Source organism: Uranotaenia lowii, chromosome 1 (assembly GCF_029784155.1).
Source record: "Uranotaenia lowii strain MFRU-FL chromosome 1, ASM2978415v1, whole genome shotgun sequence".
Taxonomy (NCBI): Eukaryota; Metazoa; Arthropoda; class Insecta; order Diptera; family Culicidae; genus Uranotaenia; species Uranotaenia lowii.
In genome coordinates this window covers 48,831,577-48,856,007 of record NC_073691.1, presented here as the reverse complement: position 1 = coordinate 48,856,007, position 24,431 = coordinate 48,831,577, and the positions used below count along the sequence as shown (strand labels likewise).

Genomic DNA, 24,431 nt, shown 5'->3' with positions numbered 1-24,431 from the left:
GGAAGATCCGTTTAGTTTTCCTGCAAAGAAATTTGATTTCAAATTCAAAAATCATATTTTAGAAGAAAAAATAGAATTACCTTCCAGCAGAGTTGGCATTGTTGAATCCTTCAGTCGACAGTTTAACAAATCCGGTGGAATCAAACGTTAAATAAACATGGATTAAAAACAATAAAACGCGTTCAATTTCGCCATTGTTCACTTCCAAATTAAAATGGCGAAAATTTTCCTATCGAATTTTTAACCATATTTGGTTAATGCTCAAAAACTTTAACAATGGTTGATTTTGGAGCTCAAAAAATTCTTAAAAAATAACCATATTGGCAGTTTCGAGGCAAAAACCATAAAATGGTTATTTTTAAACCAAAAATGGTTAAAAAAAAATTAGCGTGTATTTCCCTGCTATTACGCAGAATGGAATCAGACTTCATATTCCGCATTTAAGCGACTGATCCATTTCAACTCTCTTTTCTTTATGTTTTTCAATTCGTTTTCCTTAATTACTCACCCAATGATTCGCCATTTTCATCCTCGTCGTCAAATGAAGTGTCGCCCACGGAGCTAAAGTTCACGTCGTCTGCTACTCCTGGTTGTCCAGTAACGAATGTTTTTCCATGGCATGCTACATTAGTTTGTAAGGCAATATTGTACACACAAACTCAATCATGCATAGTAAGAATGGGCAATATAGTATAAAGTGCCATATGAACTTTAACTACGATACTACATGGCTAAGTTCCTGAAGCGCCAATTGGGTGGCAGACAGTTGAGCGAAAAAGTAAAAAGGCCACGAAAGCCGAACCCCATTCCAAACCCAAAACTAACCGGGTCAGGGACAAGGAGGAGGCGCTAGTGGTAAACGCACTGGAAGGAACCTACGCCGATGTCCTTCGTCAAATGAGAACGAGCGCTAGGCTAATAGGCCTAGGAGAGGACGTGGCGAGAATCCGCCGGACACGCTCCGGCGAGATGATTCTTGAGCTCAGACACGGCTCAACCAACAAGAGCGCAGAGTATAGCGTGCTCCGGCAAGAGATACTCGGGGTCACTGCGGAAATCCGTGCCCTAAGCACCACGGCAACCGTCAGGATAAAAAAAATCTCGAGGAGATAGCCACAGAAAGCGGGGTCTAAAACACTTTGAAGGATCTGTGTAAGATTGAGACAGACGAGATCCCGATCAGGAGGCGGGAAGGTCCTTCAAATCCTGATTCCAGCCAGCGTCAACAGTCGTCCCGGCCCTGTGCACTCACGCGAGTATTTTTCCTTTTTTATTCCCGACTTGTCCAGGTACTGCCATTCAATTTGCAGCTTGGTTCCTCTCAATCATCGACTGACAAAAGTAACAACAAAGCACCATGGATTGGTGACAACGTTTCTTCTGGGTTTCCAGCACCGGGACGCAGCGTATCAGGCCTTTTGGAGTCCCCTAATCTCCTCGACTCAGTCGCGCTGATTCCAGTCATCGACAACAGTCGTCCCGGCTCTGAGTTCAAATGTGGTGAAGGGGCTCTCCAGCCTGCAATTCCAGGCAAGTACTCAGCTTTCAAATGTTCTTCTCTTCGTGATGGATTCGTTCGTTTCAGTGATCGACAGCGTAGTATGGCTTTTGGAGCGCCAAACGTCGGCGGCATCAATTCTTGCCTGAACGAATATCTGCTGGCCACTTCGATTTGCTGTTAGGATATCATTGCGTTCACTGAAACTTGGTTGAACGACAGAACTATTTCTTGACAGATTTTTGGTTCTGAATATGTTGTGTTCCGTTGCGATAGCGGCCCACTTAACATTAAATTAACCCTCTCAGCCGTGCTTATCAACGATCAATCCTTGGAATGCTTGGAAATTGTGTGGACCTGCATAAACTTAGGTAACTGAAAACTCTACGTTTGCGTTGTATATCTGCCCCCTGATTGTGTGCGAGACCTGAACTTAGCTGAATGTTTTTCTCAGAGCCTTGTTAAAACACTGTCTTTAACTTGCCCTGGAGACGACCTCTTAATCATCGGTGATTTTAATCGATCTGCAGCTTTTCTACACTATAAAATGTTCTGGAGATACTATAGGTACTTTAACAGCGACAGTTTGACAATTTTGCCAAATGGTGCGACGACAACTGCCTGCCATTAAACCTCAAAAAATGCTCGGTCATCACCTTTTCCCGTAAAAGGCTTCCTGTAATTGGTGATGATTTTCTTGGAAACCATATAATTGCTTGTGCAAAGCACGTAAATGATTTGGGTGTAATTCTTGACCAAAAGGTGGACTTCAAGTCGCACACTAACTATGTAGTCGACAAAGCATCGAGAAGTTTGGGATTTATCTTTCGCGTGACTAGAGACTTCAAAGACATTTACTGCCTGAAAAGTCTCTATTGTAGCCTAGTCCGCTCAACTTTGGAGTATGCATCTGCTGGATGGAGTCTCTATTATCAGAACGGTGCTGTTCGAATCGAGGCCATCCAAAGACGCTTTATACGTTACGCTTTGAGACACTTCAATTGGCAAGATCCGTTCCGCCTTCCTCGATACGAGAATCATTGCTACCTCATATCCTTGGACACGCTCCAAACCCGGCGAGCAACCATTTGAGCACTATTAGTCTCCGATCTTCTGGCTTCGAATATAGACTGCCCCATGCTGCTGGAAACTATAAATTTGTGCGTTGGACCTCCAGGACTAAGAGATCGGAATCTTTAGCTTCACATTCCTCTTGGCCAGAACAACTATGGAGCCAATAGTGCCCTGATTGGTATTACAAGGACATTCAACCGTTTTCCAGGGCTCTTCGATTTTGATCCCTCTAGAAATAAGTTCAAAAGCAGAATTCTAACGATGAGGGCCAAGCGGAAAGACACTCGCCACCCCTCCTACTGATAGACGACAGAAATTGCGGATTTGCGTACTAGCTGCCTACGGGCTAGCCAATATATGCAGAAACAAAGAACTCAGTCAGCGAAAGAGGAGCGTTGAGTGCGCAACGTAATTGCGAGGTCTGTCCTCTGCAGTGCTATTTAAGGATAAAAAAAGGCACGTTTCAGGCAACTCTGCGAGGGCGCCAACGACAACCTCTAGAGCTCGTCCATTCTGCGGTACGGAATGGCAGCCTGAAAGACAGTCTTAAGTAGGCAGTGTAATCTGAAGAAGCTTTGAAGCGTGCAGCGGCTGATGAACCTGCGGGTTATCAGCGGACCAAACGATGTCCTTGGTAGCTGCTGATGTTGTGGCGGGGGTCATGCCCACCTCGGTCTTGTAAAAGGAAGATACATATCTTCTGTTCCGAGCACAGGCACATGCCCGATTTGCGAAAACATGCCAGAGAGGCCTCGATGTTAAACTGGCAGCACCAGTGGGATAGCTAGGAACGCGACCGGAAGACCCATTGCTTGATCCATAACGTCGGATTTTGGATGGATCGGAAACATGGAGAGTAGGATTTCTACATAACGTTGTTCTTGACTGGTGACGGATGCTTCATGCAGTACCACTATTCGGTTTGGACATGTGGCTTCGCCATTATGTCCAACCTGCAGTGACCCAGTTTAGACATCAGAACACGTTCCGCCTGTCGACTTGACAAGGCAGCCAATACTTGGTGCGTGTTCCCCTCCTTCGCCGGGGATTATCTGGGTAGAGTGCGTCCAAACCTAGCAGTAAAGCATACAAAGATAAGATCTTCTGTCTTCTGCGTATGCTGAGCTGCTTTGTACGTCACATACGTGTGTAAGATATCTCCACCGTTATCGTCGCGGAGTATCCGACTACAACGCGCCCTCTGCGACGAGGGCTGCATGTATAAGACAAAACCTTGTCCGCAGTCGAACTCGTAGGGGGAAGAGTACTCGAGCCGCGGAATACTTTCGGATAGAGTGTCTTCACGTTGTCGGCGGGTGAGTCACTCCAGTCGGTGTAGGATGATGTCTTCACCGGGAATCATCCGAGTAGTTTCTTAAAGCCCCGGATGTGTGCTGTAACAGGCGCGTGTCCAGGATAAGCTGCTCTCGACTGGCACACGGACGGGCAAAGAGGAGGAGGTCTCGAGCCAAGCGGAGCCAAGACCTCGAGTTGTTAGAAGGGAGGTCAGTGGTCTCTAGCAGTGGTCTCGAACAGTGGCGAAGCGCACAAACCAAGCAAGCCTCGAGTTATGAGTAAAGGCCGGACCTCAAGTCGTCAGAGGAGAGGTCCTTAGTCTTGAATCGTAACAAGAGGCAGGGTATATATGCTGGAGTTTAGACTTGTAACCGAGTAAGCCGATGAGCGCTTAAGTGCGAACTTGGTCTCCCATCTCGGTTATAGCCATCGTTGCAGGTCCGGATGGGAATTATAACCAGAGGCCCCAGCTCTCAGGCTCTCAACTCGTTTAATATAAAAAAAATCGAGCTGTTCGCTCAATACGTTTCAAATTTAACATAGATTTTAGCTGTCGCCACACAGAAATTATATATATGGTTTTAAAAATGTATATAAAATTTGATGGCTTTTTTAAACAAAACCGATCCGATGATATCCTTGAAAGGATGTCTACAGTGGTGCAGCTTCGTGTCGGAAAATTCCTCAAGAAATTTGAGTTTTAACAATGAATGTTGATTCGCTCATGTATATCATCACTTATCATTCCGGTTCAAAAACTTAAATCATTTCATGGCTCGTAGATTCAGGCACTTAAAATTAAAAGTGAGGCCAAAACAAACATGTTTTTTTAGTAAGATTTAGCTAATAGAGTTAAGAAATCCAGGCAAAACGCAGGATTTCTTCACCGAAATCCGGGCAACCGGGCGGGACCGGTCTTTTCCCAATTTTTTTTTCGAATATCTCTCCAAGTCCGAGTAAAACCGGGGAATCTGGCTAGTTACAACTGAGAAGTGACCTGGTGCAAAACTTAGCTCAAAGGAATACAGTGTTGGTGATTCTCAATAACGCTTAACTCAACATCAACCACATACTTACTGACAGTCCTCCGTCACTTCAGTGGCATCTTGATACAAGTCGTCTTTGGGCTCTTACCATACAGACAGTGGCTCTGGGCTGGTAGTTCCACCTCCTCGTGGTCCAGGGCGGAAACGTGTTTGCAAGTCAGGCGTATTGCAGATGTACGGCCAAGAGAACTATCACTAAAACCACTAGAGGCCGTCGACGGGTCTCGGGTGGGACGGGACTCAGTACTCGGATGTGAGGGGAGGGTCCAACACGCGTTCGGGGGCAGGCGCGGTCCTATGGGGGGGGTGATCGGGGTGATCACCCCCCCCAAGCGGCAAAAAACCGTTACGAAATACTCGCAAACGCTGGATTTTATATAAAAACCAAGAACTTTTCCTAGTATATGTACTTTAAAATTCTCGAATTTTTCCACTCCGTGGGGGTGTTTGTTAAAAAAAAAAGAATTTATCAATCACTTAATAGCTTAAAATTTAAAAAAAAAGTCGGTCCGCCAAACTAAAACAGCTGTAACTTGCAATTCCCTGGAACTTATTTCACCAAATAACTTTTGTTGAGGTACTAACAGCGTTGAATTAGAATTTGCTGACCATATACGCTACCGGCCATAAGTTTGGGATCACCCCCTCAAAAACAAGAAAATCTGTTTGGTCATATCTCAGTCATCTTATGATATATTGCATTTCTTTCAATTCTAAAGTTGATGATCAAAACTTTTTTCGTCTGTTTTTGGCAAAATGTATATGTTAACTTAATATGACTTAAACTTGGCTTAAATTTCCAATAAATCGCACTTTCTATTTCAACCCGATCAGTTCAGGTTTGGGTGGACCAAATCTATAGATTCGAGTTGCATTTGAATCTTTTCTCATAAATGTCAACAATTTTTTGTGCTAAAATTTGAATAGCGATTTAAACAGATAAAATAGCTACTTAAGTTATCGATCAAAAGTTTGGGCTCACCCATAATATGGTGTATCGGCAAAAAGTTTGGGATCATGCGAAACATGACATTTAATTTCGTGCATATCTCTGTCATCAAACAACTTATCGCTAATCTGAAAAGTTATATTTAATGCGTTGTTTTTGCTTTTTGGATATTTAGTAAACATGTTTTTTCAGAATAACTTCGTTAAAACTGTAGCTAGAGTTTGATATTTTTTTGATAATGTTCACCAAATAGTCGGTATGTTCAATAAATACCTGCAAACTTGTTTCAACCATAACTTTATTATCTTACGAGTTATTGCAGATCGGTTTGGCTCCATGTTAGATGGATCAACATATCTCGATCCTTTTTAGAAGTAAAAAAGACTTGAGCCATTAAGTTTTAAATTGCCTTTGAAGCCGTTCAGATTCCCCGTGGATAGAACAATGAGATTTTACCCCCTTCTCCCTTTCCACGTGCACAAGTGGACATTTGGCAACCCCTACCCCCCTTCCCCCAGACGTTCACCTGGACAGATTCAATTTTTGTTGCCTACATCTAATACTACATTTCCATTTCTTGGTTTATTTTTGATTGCGGGCTCCGAATTTTACAGAATGCATCTCAATTTGAGATTCTCACAAGCCCATATTTTTTTCTGAGTTAAAGATATCGATAATGCCTTATTAAAACTGTCGAAACTGTCTAATTAAAAAGATCCATTTAAATTTTAGAGATTTTTTTTAGAATAATTTCTTATTTTTCAACGTTTTTGATAAAAATGAGCTTTGATTGCATTTGCCTCGACGTAGCACAAATGATCGATTTTGATTTATTGATTTAAAACGATTCTTCATAATTCAAACTATATTTGGAAATTTTTAAGGTATTTGGAATTTTAATTTACATTCTTTTACGTTTGAAAAAGAAATGAAAACTTTAGATAAATGTATGGAAAATGGCCAAACACATCAAACTAAACATGTGTTTTTAAATAAATCATTTAGTTTTCTCTCAAAGGCTTATTTACTGTGATATTTTACGTCTTTCGTTAGCTTTGGCTCGAAGGGCGTCATACATTTTGAGCCGTTATCACAATTAAACAATTTAATAATGATTAAAAATTTTCATTAAAAAACTCATTCTTTAATTTAAAACTTTCAAAATAAAGTTAATTAAGTAAGAAATGGTTACGATAAAGTTGTTTTGAGACCAAAGTAATATTAAAATTATAAAAATAAATTTTAAGTATGGGGATTTTATAATAATAAAAAATTACATTAAAAATGAGAAACTTATAACAGGTTGAAACTTGATATCAGAGTTGTGCTTCAAATTCTATACAAGGTACGAAAAAAATTGTGTTTTTCTCTCACTTTGATTAGTACTTTTGCTCCAAAGCTGTTAGAGGCTCGCGTTACCTGCGTATGTGTGCAGTTGTTCACGCATTGTTTGTTTTCTATGCAAAAAGTGAAATATATTTTCATCAATTCTACCATCACTTTTAAAATATTACTCACAATGGTATTTTTTGCAAAATATTTGGTGATGCAGATGGTACTTTTGACCACATTTTAAGCTTATTTACGATTTATCATGTTCAAAATGTTCGTTTCACTGAATACTTGAAAAAGGCCAATAGTCGGTATTCGGCCTTTCGCACTCTAATGATATCTATTCAATTTTCGAAAAATACTGAAAATACTGCTGAAACTAGAGGTGATGAATAAAATCTGAAATCGAGTTCAGAAATTTATTTCCTAAAATCTGTTTTTAAAGCATATGCTCCAAAAATTTGCTTATATATACTTTAATTTTTCCCAGGTGAGATAAAACTATTCCGACTATTCACACCAATTTTATCGCAAATACTGTTTTTAGCTCATCCACACAATAATATTTAAATTTTTTAGTTGAAAACCAGCTTAATAATTTAGGTTAAAAATCCACTCTGAATCTGAAGGTTTGGTTATTTCAATCGCAATTGATTGTGAACTTTCATTAAAATATTGAAATAGTATTAACTTTCAGAAATTAACTCTCTATTCAATATGTTTTTATTTAATTTAAACATTATAAAAATAAAGTTTGAAAATATTGAGAGCATGATGAAAACATACGACTCTTCATTTTGTTAATAAATAATTCGTTGCAAATTAATTACTTTTTCTTTGAATTCAGTTCCAACAAAATTAGAAATCTAGTATGAGAGCTTGAGATTCAAGAAAAAACAAATGAAAATGAAGTCCCAAAAGCTTTATTCCTAAGAATAAGATTTTGATGATCTAATTTTGAAATTTAATTAATTATTAAAAATTTAAGAATTTGAACAAGAATTAACAATAATTCGATATTTTCGAACAACGATTCAGCAAAATACTTCAGAAAAATTGTGGATCACTTGATAATTTTTTTTACAATTTCTTCTACGAAAATGTGTGTTGATTTTCATTTGTGAAATGATATTTATATCAGAAAATTCTGTAAAGAATTCTTAAAGTTATAATTTTTACTGCCAAATGTAAAAATTACGAAATATATGTTTTTATCAACACATTTTCGCAGTGAACATCTTAGATTCGCAGATTGTTTTATAAAAGGATATCGAAATAAGTAGATTGAAGAAATATGTTAAAAATTTTCCCTTTTTTTCTTTTATTTCAAACTTTTCAAATTACAAACTAACAAGTTTACAAACCTACAAAATACAAGACTTATTTGCAACCAAACCAACCCCACCCCCCTTCTTCCCCTCCTCCATCCTCCACTCTATTTCTCATAATAAACGTTTTTCGACAGATATTTTCGATCCTTCTTATTGTCTGATTTTTGAAAGTTTGAAAAATCACCCCCCCCCCCAAGAGCCAACTCTAGGACCGCCCCTGTTCGGGGGTCATGGCCCTGAAATGCGGATGTGACCGGAGAAAGAACGATCGTCAACTCGTTTTGCGCTTCGGTGGGTACAGATCCGAATCGCAAAACGAGTAGATGCGTCTACAGCTCGATCTGCGCTTCGGGTGAGTCAAGCACCTGACTTGAAGATTAAGTAGGTGCGTTGAGTGGTGACTTAAGTCAACACTACTTGTGTGAGTTCGGAGGAGTCTGAGTCCTACACGTGGCTTAGGAGGCTTACCCCCTCTGACCCACGTGATCGAACAGAGAAAGTGTTGTCGACAACTCGCTTTGTGTTTCTGGACTTCCTGGACTAGATCCACAATGCTTGTAGTTGCGCTACATGGGGACCTCATTCACACGATGAGATGTCGGGTCCTAACTCGTCAGAGGAGGGGTTGCGCATCGAGTTGTGTTAGAATGAGGTATTGCTGACAGAGGATTCGGAAACGAGTATTGCCTTGGAGCGCACTAGCGCGAATAGACCTCCCACTATTGAAGCAAAGTGTGTCAAACAGTTCGAGGTGGGAGCAAAGGTCAGTGGCCCAGGTGGACTTTATGGCGTAGGGGGTACAGTGTTCCTTGGCATTGTATCATGAGCCGTCCAATTGCACCCATGGACCTCGAGTAGCAAACTGGGGGGATGTGGTGGCTCGCCGCGCCTTGGAATGGAACCCGTAAAATGGATTTATCACCTGGGTTAACAGCTAATAAAAAAAAATACAGACAGTGTATGAGAGCCAAACTCAACCAACGATGTTGAGCAATCGCTAGCACAACTGACCTTTGCCGAATCTAGCCAGCATTCAAGTCTGTTGTGCGGCAGTCTGGATTTGGACCTAAATAGGTTGTAGACCGGAACTCCCCAACTCCAATTCGAAAAAATTTCTTCATTACTTGCATTGTTTTCAATTCCAAGCAAACGTCCCGATAAAGTCAACGCACTACCGTTTTTTAGTTGAGTTCAGTAAACACCTAAATAGGTCATCAGTACAAATTCTTCGTTGGTCATAAAATTTCTAACTTGAAACGAAGAGTTTATAATATAATTGAATTTCAATTATTTGTGCTTGCCTCGACGATTATTGTTCGGGAAGGTGGCATTAAATACTTCCCATGAAATTAATATGGATTCTATTACTAAGTTATCTCACTATCTTGCGTCTATATAATATTTCATGCAACTCTAAACATTTTTTTTAGTGAAAAAATTTACTGCTATTTACTCGCAAAATTTGGTTTCAAACTGTCTGAAACAATTAGGGTCATTAGTTCAAACTTCAGCCACTGCAGATTATCTATAGGATCAAAAACCCATTTTTACACACAGTTTCGAAACGGTAGCCCAACGATGACAAATAAACAAACAATTCGCCACTTTAACCTCCTACCAACCTACCAGTCTGCCGAATCACCGTATGACAACACCGAATGGGAGCAGCATGCTAAATAATCTCGTATCGACCACTTAAGTGCGGGTGAAATTGTGATTGATAAGACAACAAAGTCTGTCTAATCACCGAACGACAGCAACGACCAGGTGTTCAAGAAGCTAGGAAATTCTCCACTTTCAAGTTCTTCTGATAACTGACGGGAGCGAAACTGGAACCGGAATATTTCTACTTGATGTCTCGTGTTTTATGGTGCTATCTTATAAGAGCGAAACTTTCTTCGGAGATAGCTACATATATTTTTATTGGGAGCTCAAAGTTTTACTGCGCGATGACCCACCAATACGGCTGGCTATTCGCTGATTACGTTCGGAAATGTTTAATCTTATCGGTAGATAGCGAGAGAGACCGGCTGCTCAAGTAAGCCGAATGAATGAGGTTGTCGCTTACCACAGATGCCAATAATGGACTTATTCAGTGGCTTAGCCGTTGAGCTACCCCGTAGTTTACTGCCAGCGATTGGCAGAGGTGGACGTTTGAGAATCTGTCTAGAAGTTCGGGACCTGGCTGGATTTTGGAGAGAAACCGTTTGTGACCATGAGTGGTGGGAAATTTCAACTTGTGAGTGGTATGTATATTGAGTTAAGTAAGGTAGCGACAGCTGGTAATTGAGATTATCAAATGGTCACACGCTGCTTAACTTTTATCAAGGTGTTGGCAGGAAGTTGAAATTGAACTTTAAACTATTACAGTGGCGATCGTTTTGGTGGGGTACACGATAGCGGGGGTTATTGCGGAAGATGAGCACCACTGCGTCATGTACGGCGTTTGTCGCCAATCTGGTTTGCACGCTCAAAACTGTCCAACGAACCAAACGGCGCAGCCCTTGACCTCTGAGGCAGCGAAAGAAATCATGAGGAGACGGTGTGGATTTATGTTCGAAGATGAATCTGCGCCCCTGTGTTGTGACCATTCTCAGCTAATTCAGTTAGATAGTGGCTTCAAGAATGGAGAAGGCATTTTCGGACGCTGTGAAACCTGTACCAGAAACATGTTGTTCAGCATCTGCAACATGGCGTGCAGTCCCGATCAAAGCCGATTTCTGACGGCCTACACTGACTCGGGGAATACTTACGTGGAGAAGGTAGACTACCGGATAGGGTGGGATCTGGTGGAAGGGGTTTATAATTCGTGCAAGGGAGTAGTGATACCGTCTAGTGGGAAGTTTGCCATGGATATGGCCTGTGGGGGATGGGAATCTACTCGGTGTACGGCCGAGAGGTGGTTCGAGTACATGGGTGATGCGGACACGAATGATTATGTGCCTTTCAAAATTGAGTATCAGTATCCGGACGATCCGGAGATTCGCTACGATCGTGAAGTGCTAGGTTGTAATGAAGCATATGAAGACGCGAATAGCTGTTCCTGTGTGGACTGTTTCGACAGTTGTCCGGTATCGGAGCCACCACAACCGGATGATCCCGGGTTCATGGTTGGAGATCTTAATGGGGTCACTTTTGTAGTTGCGATGGTTGTCGGCGGCTATGGTCTGGCTGTAGTGATCACCACCAGGTTCATGAGCTGTTCGCAGGGGAAAGAGTTTGAATTTCACCGATTTTTTGGAGGGTTCCCATGTGTTAGTGTGGCTCTCACGAAGTTCTTCACCAAATGGGGAACCTGTAAGTACCGTGGATTGTATGTTGAGGTGTCATCATTGAAGTAATTTCTTGCAGTTTGTGCCGCTCATCCGGTATTGATCTTGGCGATTTGTTCATGGATTATTGGGGGTCTTTGCTATGGCATTCTGCAACTGGAGATAACTACCGATCCAGTTGAACTTTGGGCTGCCCCGGAGAGCCGATCCCGTATCGAGAAGGATTATTTCGATTCTCGCTTTGCACCGTTCTTCCGGACAACGCAGCTTTTCATCAAACCGAAGGATCCGAAGCCGGAGGTGAGAATTTTTGACCTCGAAGCAACTTTTGAAATTACTTCAGTATTTTTTCTCCTCTAGATCATCCATCCAACAGTTACAGGTGACGTCACGTTTGGACCGGCCTTCGACAAAGAATTTCTGCTGGAAGTTTTCGCGCTCCAAGATCAAATAGAACAACTCGGTCAAGAGGATGGAACCGGCCTGGAAAAGATCTGCTACTCTCCGATGACGGCACCCGGACAAAAAACGGAACTGAGCCAGTGCACAATTCAGTCCGTGTTTGGGTATTTCAAAAATAGTTTGATTAAGTTCAACACCACTTTCTCGGACGCCGAAGGTTTTGAGGTGAACTACCTAAACACGATCAACGATTGTACCCGAAATGCGTACTTACCTGATTGCTTTGCTCCATACGGAGGACCGGTTGAGCCCGGAATTGCTGTTGGAGGATTTCCTAAGCCGAAGCAGGGTGAGAGTCCTAACTTTCGGTTGGCAACGGCTGTTATCATTACGGTTTTGATCAACAACAAGGTCGAAAAAGATGAGCTGGCTCCAATGATGGAGTGGGAGAAGAAGTTTATCGACTTCATCAAGAACTACGACAATCCTTTGCTGGATATTGCCTATACCTCGGAGAGATCTATCGAGGACGGAATCGACGCCATGTCCGAGGCAGAATTGTACACCGTTATTATTAGCTACGTAGTGATGTTTGTATACATAACATTTTCACTGGGGAAGATCAGAGGTTTCCAAACTTTCTTCCACGAGTCGAAGATCATTTTGGCAGTTGGTGGAATTGCGATAGTGCTGATTTCTGTTGCGTGTAGTCTTGGATTCTTTGGATATCTTCAGTTGGCAACAACGATGTTAACGATTGAGGTTATCCCATTTTTAGTTCTAGCCGTAGGTGTAGACAACATTTTCATGTTAGTGCATGCGTTTCAGCGGATTGACAGGGTTGAAACGCCGAAAACGGCCGAAGCTATCGGCAAGGCCTTGGGCCAGATCGGTCCCTCGATTCTACTCACTTCAGCAAGTGAATGTTGTTGCTTTGCAATCGGAGGTCTTTCGCCCATGCCTGCCGTCAATACGTTCGCATGGTATGCTACGGTAGCTTTGCTGGTAGACTTCTTGTTACAGATCACGGCATTCGTAGCGCTGATGGCTTTAGACGAGCAACGAGCTTCCAGCGGAAGGTTGGATTTGTTCTGTTGCGTCAAAAGTAGCTCTAAGCTCGATAAACGAGAAAATGTGGGCTTTTTGGAGTACCTGTTCGGTCGATACTATGCCCCGTTTCTGATGAAGCGATCCGTTCGGGCAACTGTATTGGTCGTTTTCATAGTGATCTCTTCTCTATCCTTGATGGTAGTACCGAATATCGAACCCGGACTTGATCAACAGCTGTCCATGCCTAAGGACTCCCACTTGGTCAAATATTTCGAGTACATGGCTGAGCTTCTGTGGATGGGACCACCTGTGTATTTCGTGCTCAAACCTGGTTTGAACTACTCACATGTACCGGATCAGAACATCATCTGTGGAGGAGTTCTCTGCAACGATAACTCGGTCTCAACTAAACTCTACCTGGCGTCGCTGTATCCGGAGGTGTAAGTTCCCCATTTTTCTCACCATTGAAACCCCCTTTAAAAAGAATCTCATTTTTAGAACCCGCATCGCTCGGCCGGCCTCCTCCTGGCTGGATGACTACATCGACTGGCTGAACATCGAAACCTGTTGCAAGTACACGTGGGATTCCGGTTCTTTCTGCCAGAGTAACGATTTCTCCTGTCTACCGTGTCCTAAGGAGTTCGACGAGACCGGAATTCGTCCGACGGTAAGCCAGTTCGAGCGTTACTTCGAATGGTTCCTGTCGGATATCCCCAACGATACTTGTGCCAAAGCGGGTAGAGCAGCTTATCTAAATGCTCTGAACTACGTTACCGACTCAAGTGGGCATCTGAATGTTCACGATTCCTACTTTATGACCTATCACACAACCGTGGTAACATCGAGGGACTTCTACGAAGCTCTCGATTGGGCCAGGCGTGTCTCCAGTGATATCCAGGAGATGTTGGATAGCTCTGGGTCCGGGTTGGAAATCTTCCCTTATAGCGTGTTCTATGTGTACTACGAACAGTACCTGACTATTTGGGCCGACACCCTCCTGTCCCTAGGCTTATCGCTAGCTGCGGTGTTTGTGGTCACATTCCTCGTAACTGGACTGGATGTGGTGTTCTCGGCAATCGTACTGCTGATGGTGTTCCTAATTCTGCTCAATATGGGAGGATTCATGTGGCTGTGGGGAATTACGTTGAATGCTGTCTCGTTGGTGAACTTAGTGATGGTAAGTAGAAGCAAATTTTTGGTATTTGAGGTGAATTTTATTTTTTTTTTGAATTGATTATTAAGTATTAAACAAAATCGTTACAAGGCAAAGCTGATTTTAAGCTCAATAAGTCAACTCTAAGGGATTAAAGGGGATTTTCAGATTTCAGATTCAGATTCAGATTTCAGATTCAGATTTCAGATTCAGATTTCAGATTCAGATTTCAGATTCAGATTTCAGATTCAGATTTCAGATTCAGATTTCAGATTCAGATTTCAGATTCAGATTTCAGATTCAGATTTCAGATTCAGATTTCAGATTCAGATTTCAGATTCAGATTTCAGATTCAGATTTCAGATTCAGATTTCAGATTCAGATTTCAGATTCAGATTTCAGATTCAGATTTCAGATTCAGATTTCAGATTCAGATTTCAGATTCAGATTTCAGATTCAGTTTCAGGTTCAGATTTCAGATTCAAATTTCAGATTCAGATTTCAGATTCAGATTTCAAATTCAGATTTCAGATTCAGATTTCAGATTCAGTTTCAGGTTCAGATTTCAGATTCAGTTTCAGGTTCAGATTTCAGATTCAAATTTCAGATTCAGATTTCAGATTTCAGATTTCAGATTCAGATTTCAGATTCAGATTTCAGATTCAGATTTCAGATTCAGATTTCAGATTCAGATTTCAGATTCAGATTTCAGATTCAGATTTCAGATTCAGATTTCAGATTCAGATTTCAGATTCAGATTTCAGATTCAGATTTCAGATTCAGATTTCAGATTCAGATTTCAGATTCAGATTTCAGATTCAGATTTCAGATTCAGATTTCAGATTCAGATTTCAGATTCAGATTTCAGATTCAGATTTCAGATTCAGATTTCAGATTCAGATTTCAGATTCAGATTTCAGATTCAGATTTCAGATTCAGATTTCAGATTCAGATTTCAGATTCAGATTTCAGATTCAGATTTCAGATTCAGATTTCAGATTCAGATTTCAGATTCAGATTTCAGATTCAGATTTCAGATTCAGATTTCAGATTTCAGATTCAGATTTCAGATTCAGATTTCAGATTCAGATTTCAGATTCAGATTTCAGATTCAGATTTCAGATTCAGATTTCAGATTCAGATTTCAGATTCAGATTTCAGATTCAGATTTCAGATTCAGATTTCAGATTCAGATTTCAGATTCAGATTTCAGATTCAGATTTCAGATTCAGATTTCAGATTCAGATTTCAGATTCAGATTTCAGATTCAGATTTCAGATTCAGATTTCAGATTCAGATATCAGATTCAGATTTCAGATTCAGATTTCAAATTCAGATTTCAGATTTCAGATTCAGATTTCAGATTCAGATTTCAGATTCAGATATCAGATTCAGATTTCAGATTCAGATTTCAAATTCAGATTTCAGATTTCAGATTCAGATTTCAGATTCAGATTTCAGATTCAGATTTTTTTTTTGTAGAGAAATGAATCCAACTTAGATGAAATTTCAGGGACTAGATAAGAGAAAATCGATGTTGAAAAACATGCGAAAAAAATTCGCCTTGTCTCCCGGTGAGACTTGAACCCACATCTTGCGCCTCTCCGGGGCCCATGTATTAACATTCTACTACAGGAGACCAACCTGGCGTATGAATATTATACTGGTTGAGTGTCGATGTCTATCGGAATGAAGGGAATAGTTCTCCCATGTGATCATAATCATTTTTCTTGGTCTATTTCTATTCCCATCTTTTCATCTTACGGTAGTTGGACTCAAATTTGGATATTTTAGGCACGGCAAGATTTGCATTGCCTTCTCATATACTGCACGGGTTGTCAGTTATGATGAGAAATGATGCTCTTATCTAGTCCCTGAAATTTCATCTAAGTTGGATTCATTTCTCTACAAAAAAAAGTTTCGCTGACTGAATGTTTGAGTCAAGACCCATCTTTGGGTCACAGTTTAAAAAAAGATTCAGATTTCAGATTCAGATTTCAGTTTCAGGTTTCAAATTCAGACATTAGATTGGAATTTTAGGATTCATAAGACTTACGAATTTTGATTGAATAGATGATTTTCCAATGAGAAAAATTTAATGTACATTTTAATGTATTATTGATTATTTTTTCCCCCTTTTTCATTTACAGAGTGTCGGTATCGGTGTCGAATTCGTCTCTCACACGGTTCGATCGTACAAAAATGAAGCTGGTTCGAAGATCGAGCGTTCCCAACAGTCGCTGACAAAAACCGGAAGTAGTGTATTTTCCGGCATAACACTGACCAAGTTCGCTGGAATTGTTGTGTTGGCGTTTGCCAAATCGCAGATTTTTCAGATTTTCTACTTCCGGATGTACCTTGGAATCGTGCTGATCGGTGCCGTTCATGGACTGGTGCTACTTCCGGTGTTTTTGAGTTATATTGGTCCAGTTTCTTCTCAGCGGAAGAAAGAGGACCGGGAAGTCCTGATAGTGTCAGTTTCAAACGGAGACATTGAGGGAACCTTGAACGGGACGAAACGAAACGTTGGAAAAACTACTGAAGAAAGTTTGGAAGCCGTTCCGATTAAAGCAGGAGCAGAAGACGTCATCGAAGGAAAGCGCGAAAGATAGTTATTGTTATCGTTAACGTTTAATTTATTTAGCTAAACCAATCAGACTGACTGTCATTTGAATTAAATACTCCGCTCCTCAGCTGGGCAATTTGAACGGAATACCGGTAAACCTTGGCCTTTCGGTTATTTTTTCCGCCTGTATTTTCTCCCCAATGATGGTTATTTCCACCTTTTTCCTCGGTTTGTACAACAGGTGCGAATCCGGAAAAACGGCGTCCGTGTGCCAACCGTAGCTGTCAAATTAATTTAGAAGGACACTCTGTTGAAATCAGTCTGAAACACCACAACTGTATTCACCCCCCCCCCCCCTCCCCATAAAAAAACTTACGCTTGATTCTCCGTCTTGGGTTCGCAGTGTTTCTCCTTCGGGCCCTCCTGGTAGGATTTCTCCAACAGCCGGAAGTATTTGTCGAAGTTGGCTAGCGAGCTTTTCGCCTCGACGCTGGCCGAATCGTACTTAGACCAAAATTTAACCGCAATCGGAGCCCTCTTCACATTTGGCATAAAGTTGTCGGTCATCCGGATGTGTGCATTCTGCCGATTGATGATTTCCTTCTGGAAGGCGAACGAAATCGCCGGACACGTTTTCGGAGCATCTCCCGCGGCCGAGGATGTCATCTCGCACAACTAGGCTCAACGCCTGCTTAAATCCTTGGAGCTTTAGCAAACACTAAATGATAAACCCAACCATAGTCCGCGGAGGCAACTGCCTAAGACAAACTGCACCAGGTGACTAAAAAGTTGGCTGACCTACCGTAGGCCACCCAGGCAAGGCACCTCTCCATTGTATATAGTTGGAAAGCAGCGCCCGGGGATTTGTGAACCCTTTTAAAGCTTCGCGCGCACATCCACATCCGCTCGCTCGCTGCTGGCAATCAGTTGGCGGTCAATGGCGGCGTTCAGGTGGGAGGGGCAACGGAGGTCTGTTGCTCAACATTTCTTGTGAACAATATTTTATGATATAAAATATTAAAGAAAGTCATGTAATTTTTACTGAAGATAAAAGCATGGATTACCAAGACATCGATCATATTGTTTGATCGTGTGAGGTCCATTCTGTCGCCAGAGCGAATTTAGAAGATTCCCTTCGGGCCCGAGGGAAATAACCTGATGTTCCAGTGAGAGATGTGTTAGCTGCGATGGACCTTGACTATATGTACGAAATATGTCTTTTTCTGAAAGCTATCGATCTTCATCTATAATCCTTTTTCTATTTTTCTTCTCAACAATATTGTAAAGTAGACATATGAAACCCATGTTAAAAAAACAAAAAAACAGGTTTTGGCTCATTAAAACTGTAAGGTAACGAGCCGTTTCAAATAAATGAATTGCAAAAAAAAAGCATGGATCACCTGAATTCTGTACGCACTTGTCGAATCTGGAATGTTTTGACAGTACTTTGTTTTGGAATGATTCTTCTATCAGTGCAGAATATTTCATTACGATTCGTTTTGAATAAGTTCCACGTGATGGAAGTCGCGAGACAAAAAATTAATTTAGGACACTCACGTTAAAAACCCGACGTGGTCGGGTTCAAAATTCGCGAATTGGTTTGATCTGGCAAGGTATTTGCAGCTGCGGACGAAAAACCCCGGTTTTGTGACAAATAAGACCATGGACTACAAGATGTACTAGGAGAAGTGCCAAATGCCCTCAATTCCGTCCTTTCGAAAAATATTGGGCAATTGTCAAGCAGAAAGTGAAGAAGAATTGTAGGATGACTCGGGATGCCACAGAGATGAAGAGATGGTGGAAGAAAACGGCCGCTGAGGTCAGCGAACAGGGTGTCCAAACTATGATGAGTGGTTTTCGACGAAAAGTTCGAAATTTCATCAAAATCACCTCGGAAATTTATTAAAAAAAATTTCCTTTAAAAAGCAATATAACCTACATTTTGAGTACAAAACATTTTTATATCGTTTACATAGCCCCGAGATAGACCCGTTTTAATGCGTCCAGATTTAAAATAATCCATGCTTTAAAAAGATATAAGGGTTCGGCCGCTTATCCAATCAACCCTGGTCAGAGTAAGATATAGAGTCATCGGCTCTTGGGGTCTATGTCAGAAACCCAGAATAGGCTAGGACGGAGGCCAAGTTAGCCATGCTTCAAGTCCAATTTTAGGTATAGTAACTTATGTTAATACTCTTCACATAGAAGTTGATACGTTTTAAGATTGAGTGTATTTTTTTAATTTTTTTTTTGAAGATCCCTCCCCCTCGTTTCATTTTTATATAACTCTTTGAACTCGTTCCTACACCCACAAATAAGACTCTACTCTAATGATGATTTTCCTTGGAATTGGAATTATCGGCATAAAATTCTATGCCGGGCCGGCACTAAAAAGCTTTCTCATCGCTGGCATTGTCCTCCCAGCGCAATGGCACTGCCTATGTCTGAAAGAAACCAAACAGACCTAACCTAATAGGTTCCGATCCTCTCGACGACGGCTTCTTCGGGCTTCTCCGGGCTGCGACGCCCTCCATTTCATGATTTTTTATTTTTCCTTTAAATTCATTTTCAACAGTTGGAAATGATGAGTACATCAAGAAAAAAAAATAAAATAAAATACGATTTTTCACTTTTTCCATACATTAATTGTTGCAAATTTGTTACTTTTTGAAACGAGGGATTAAGTCGCCTTGTAAACTCCCGAAAAAAGAAGGTCATCATTCAACGTAGGCATACTGCGGATTGTGAAAGGCGAGCCGTAAGTACACGGCAATGAACGAGAAATTTGGGTGTTGCCAATATGAACAAATTTAGCAAAAAAATACTTTTTATTTTGTGGCTTTGAACACGATCCGCTTTAATAATAAATGGTGCCCAACTAAATCGAACCATATTATTTTGTTTGATAAGTTAAAATATCATTAGTAACCTATTTGTAAAGATATCATTATGATTATCAAAACAGTAGATTAGTCTTAAATATCTGGTTTTTTAATCCAATTAAATGAAGATGAATAAACATATTGAGTTGTATTTATCATCTAAATATGATTTGGCTTCGCACCATGTTACGAATCTAGCCCCATGCCCCCATGCTCTAGAAGAGCTAGGGTTGTCAAGTTGAAAGCCCTTGTTCAAAAGGACACCTTCAGGGACACCATATATGTAAATTCGGAACGGAATGTCGCCGGCGTTGAACATCGAGGTCTGTCAGAGGGCAGTTGTTGAATTGAGGAATCACGGTGATTTAGCCACGCAGAACGCCTAGGGTCATGTGCTCGCTAGTAGATACGCTACTAGCGCAGATAGAGTGTGTAAACAGTGCAGTCAATATGGTACAAAGTGAAACAGAAAACACTAGCCTTTCAACTAGTGTTCTAACCATCCAGGCAGAGAACAGTAGCAGTAGGGATGGCTGCGATGCGTTGACGATACTGCCGAGGGCACAAGAACCTGGAAATGAGGAAGAGCAAGAGCTCGGATGCAAGGAGCGGATGTTCGACGACCGAAGGCACCAATACTGCCATCCAATAGGCGCTCCCGAGATGGTCGAACAGAAAACCAAATTGACCACATCTGCATCAGCCGAAAATGGAGAAGGAGCCTTCTTGATGTCCGCAACAAACGAAGCGCAGAAATTGCATCTGACCATCACCTCGTCCTTGGCGAGATACGACTGAGAGTTGCGCGTGTCCTACGACGCGAGGAGAAAGTCGGTTGTCGATACGACGTCCGCCGGTTGGAGAATCCAGAGGTGAAAAGGGTATACGTTGAACAGCTAGAGTCCCGAGCCTCGGAATTGCCGACAGACGGAACAGTCGAAGAACAGTGGTGTGGAATCAAGAATGCCTTTATCACGACGAGCCATGGTACTCTCGGTAAAGTTTGTGAAAGAAGAAGTGAATAGATGTCGGATGAAACTTGGAGAATGGTCGATGATCGGAGAAAGGCGAAAGTCGGAATTGAGCAGGCATGTACCGGGTCAGCCAAAGCAGCCTCCCGCTTACGATATGTGGAGCTGGAAAGGGCAGTTAGCACGTTCGTCGCCACGGCACCCATATTCGGGTGACGGGTGTATTTCCTGGGGGGACCCGTCACATCAAAAAGCGTGTGACGCTCTGTTACTTGAGTTTACCGCTCAGCTTCGCCACATGTTTTAAATACGGGAGTTCTCCCTCTCTGCTTTCTCTCTCAGAAAATTTCTTTGGGCCCGGCTAATAAAACTACCAAAATGAGCGTGGCGACGAACGTGTTAAACGAGCTTGTAGAGGAGACAAGAGAGCCTGGACAAACTCCCTCGCCGAAGAGAGAGAAAGAGCCGCCACCAATGGAGATATCCGATTACTTTATGACATTTCTCGCCGCCTCAGTGGTGAAAGGACTAATGCAAGAATGCCGCTGAAAGACCGAGCAGGTCAGTTATTGACCGATAGAACAGATCAGCTCAAACGATGGACTGAGCACTTCGAACAACTCTTCCGAGCCACGCATTGCGATGGCCAACATAACCCGCAGCTCGAATCGCCAACAGTAAAACTGCATAAATGGCGTCAACTCGGAAGAGCCCTCGCTGGCTGAAATAGAAGTGGCAATCAGAAACATGAAATCTAACAAAGCACCTGGGATCGATTGCATCCCTACTAAAATGCTGAAAGCCGACTCTGCCCTGTCAGTACAAATGTTGCACCGCCTTTTCGCTGACATCTTGGATACTGCAACATTCCCGGCCGACTGGATGCAGGGTATCCTCGTAAAGGTCCCGAAGAAAGGAGACCTGACAGAGTGCTGTATCTGACAAGGCATAACGTTGATCTGTACAACCCTCAAAGTACTCTGCAAAGTGATCCTGAACAGGATCCAGGAGAAAATCGAAGCTACACTCCGACGGCAACAAGCTGGATTCCGATCCGGACGATCATGTGTGGACCACATCACAACGCTACGAATCGTACTGGAACAAATCAACGAATTCCAGGACTCTCTTCTGCTGGTGTTCGAAAAAGCTTTCGACCGACTTAACCATGATAACATCTGGGCGGCTCTAAGGCGAAGAGGAGTACCAGAGAAACTAGTCCATCTCATCGAAGCACAATACGAGGCATTTTCGTGCAAGGTCTTGCACTACGGTGTCTTGTCCGAGCCAATCCCGGTAACTGCTGGAGTGAGACAAGGATGTATCTTATCACCACTACTTTTTCTAATCGTAATGGATGAGATTCTGGCTGGATCGATCGACTGTGCACCGAACCAAGGATTGCTGAGGAATCCTTTAACAATGGAGCAACTGAACGACCTTGACCTGGCTGACGATATTGTTTTGCTCGCCCAAACACAATCGGATATGATTCATGGTAGCTGGGCAACAAGTTGAGAAAGTGGAGTGCTTCCAGTATCTTGGTAGCCAGAAAACACAAGAGAGCCTGGACAAACTCCCTCGCCGAAGAGGGAGAAAGAGCCGCCGCCAATGGAGATATCCTGGTGCCTGATGGTGGTACCAGGAAAGACATCGAAACCCGTATTAGAAAGGCCCGTTTTGCGTTTGCGAGTCTTCGAAACACTTGGCGGTCACGCCGGATCTCTATACGAACTGCAAGTATTTGTAAACCGCTGCCTGAGGAATATCATCCGCGCTTGGTGGCCTGGCAACTGGATCTCGAATGAGGGACTACATCGCCGGTGTCATCAAAGGGCGCTAGAAGTCGAGATTCGGGAACGTAAATGGAGATGGACTGGGCACACGCTGCGGAAAGATGAGAACGAGATTTGCAGAGAGGCGCTAGATTGGAATCCAGAAGGACATCAAAAAAGAGGCAGACCCAGAAACTCGAAGCGGCGAAGATTAGCCGCTGAAATCCGAACTATCGACGAGAATGTTGACTGAGACCAGGTGAAAACGCTGGCTCCGGATCGTCAACAGTGGATGTCTTTTACAACGGCCCTATGCACCGGAGGATCGGCGTGGGATCATTAAGTAAGTAAGTAAGTACGGTAGCTCAAACCACCTCCGTTGGATTCCTCAGAAAAATTTGCACAATATATGTTAATTTCCATTCAAAATATTCAAGTCTGAATATTTTTTTTTAATTGTTTACATAATATAGGGGAAATAGGGGTTTAAAATGCACTATAACTCCGTTCGTAAGCGTGTGTGGCCTCTGAAACTACGTCCAATCGATTTATTGGACATTTTCACCTAAGGAAAGTACTTTTTTATATTTTGGTTTTGTGTAGCAGGGAAGATATTGAATTTCTTCGCGGTTTATTCACCTTTTCCCCAAAGAATAGAATACACCAAACGTGCAATTTCGAGTGAAAACACCCAATACTGAGAAAATCAAACGGGGCGTGTATTGAAGCTGTCAAACCCTGGGTGAGGCAAATAGAAATTTGCTGCAGCATCTTTCTACTTTTCGATAAACAACTGAGCAGTTTTCGAAAGGAGTTGTAATCGTTTAAGATAAAAATTCATGCTGGAACCATACAAAATCAACAAAACTTTTGTTTAATGTAGAAGGCATGCTCAGTTTGATTTAATGAAATGAAATGTCCCATGGAAAACTCTCTAAAAGACATAAACAAAAATTTTATAACGATAATTTTCAAGAACTAAAATTTGTTACCCACTCACTGGTGGGTGATTTAATCAAGCCAATTTGACATTTGAGGAATTTGAGCGAATTTTTTCTCATTTTTTCTGTTTCCCCGCCCTGGGTCAAACCGTTAACGCCGAAAAGAAACACCATTTTTTACAATTATTGGCGTGCACGGTCAAGGATAAAGAGTCGTGTCCTGAAATTGACCACAAGTGCCGCAGGAAAAAAGCGGGTTTTACCGGTTGCGTTTCGGAACTGATGTTGGAGGTTGTGTGGGTCAAACTCAATACGAGAACCGCAGTGCATATTATATGACACATCTACGGGCAAAGGCACTCGTCATGAGTTCGTCTTTATCTATTTATCGCTATCGTAATGGACCTCTCCAGTACCTATACACCACGGACGTTCTTGTATCGGCTTAGGTGGGTTCCACATCTGGCGATCTTTTCAGGGATCGATTTTTGGGCCAATATGAGTTTTCAAGTTTTCAAACTATTTTTAACATTGCTTTTGCTAAGTGATGATGATTACATAAGTAGGTCTAAGGACTGAACCTTGAGTGACAGGCTTCCTGCCTGACGTTTGGACTCTCAGAAGCACATCGACTTCCCGTTCGTAAGCGTCAGATAACACTTCCATCGAGGTTTCTAAGATTTGTCGCGAGTAGAAGTAGGTTTCAGCATTATATCGCAGTGATTGTGACTATGTGCAAAGTTTTACCCCAAAAAAGCCTTCAATGCGCCGACAGCGCCACAAGCCACAAGCCTCCGCACACATCAAGCTTCAGCACTCCACAATCAGAGGGCCAACCGTAGTAGCCGAAGCTGTTGGTAGCCAAGCCGAACGACAGCGACGCCCCGACGCAA

At 42.0% G+C, this 24,431-nt stretch overlaps 2 protein-coding genes across 2 annotated transcripts; one reads left to right on the top strand and one right to left on the bottom strand.

Moving 5' to 3' along the window:
* The first annotated feature begins 10,632 nt into the window (after positions 1–10,632).
* Positions 10,633–17,241, top strand: LOC129755802 (NPC intracellular cholesterol transporter 1 homolog 1b). Its single transcript, XM_055752461.1, has 6 exons — positions 10,633–10,772; positions 10,897–11,823; positions 11,878–12,098; positions 12,159–13,690; positions 13,749–14,427; positions 16,554–17,241. The coding sequence occupies exons 1-6, from the start codon at positions 10,742–10,744 to the stop codon at positions 17,013–17,015; spliced, it is 3,852 nt and encodes a 1,283-aa protein (XP_055608436.1). The 5' UTR covers positions 10,633–10,741; the 3' UTR covers positions 17,016–17,241.
* Positions 16,547–17,760, bottom strand: LOC129755811 (uncharacterized). The gene is made up of 2 exons (XM_055752473.1): positions 17,346–17,760; positions 16,547–17,250 (listed from the first exon to the last, which is right to left on the bottom strand). Exons 1-2 carry the CDS (start codon positions 17,633–17,635, stop codon positions 17,094–17,096), a joined length of 447 nt encoding a protein of 148 aa, XP_055608448.1. The 5' UTR covers positions 17,636–17,760; the 3' UTR covers positions 16,547–17,093.
* Positions 17,761–24,431: the final 6,671 nt, after the last annotated feature.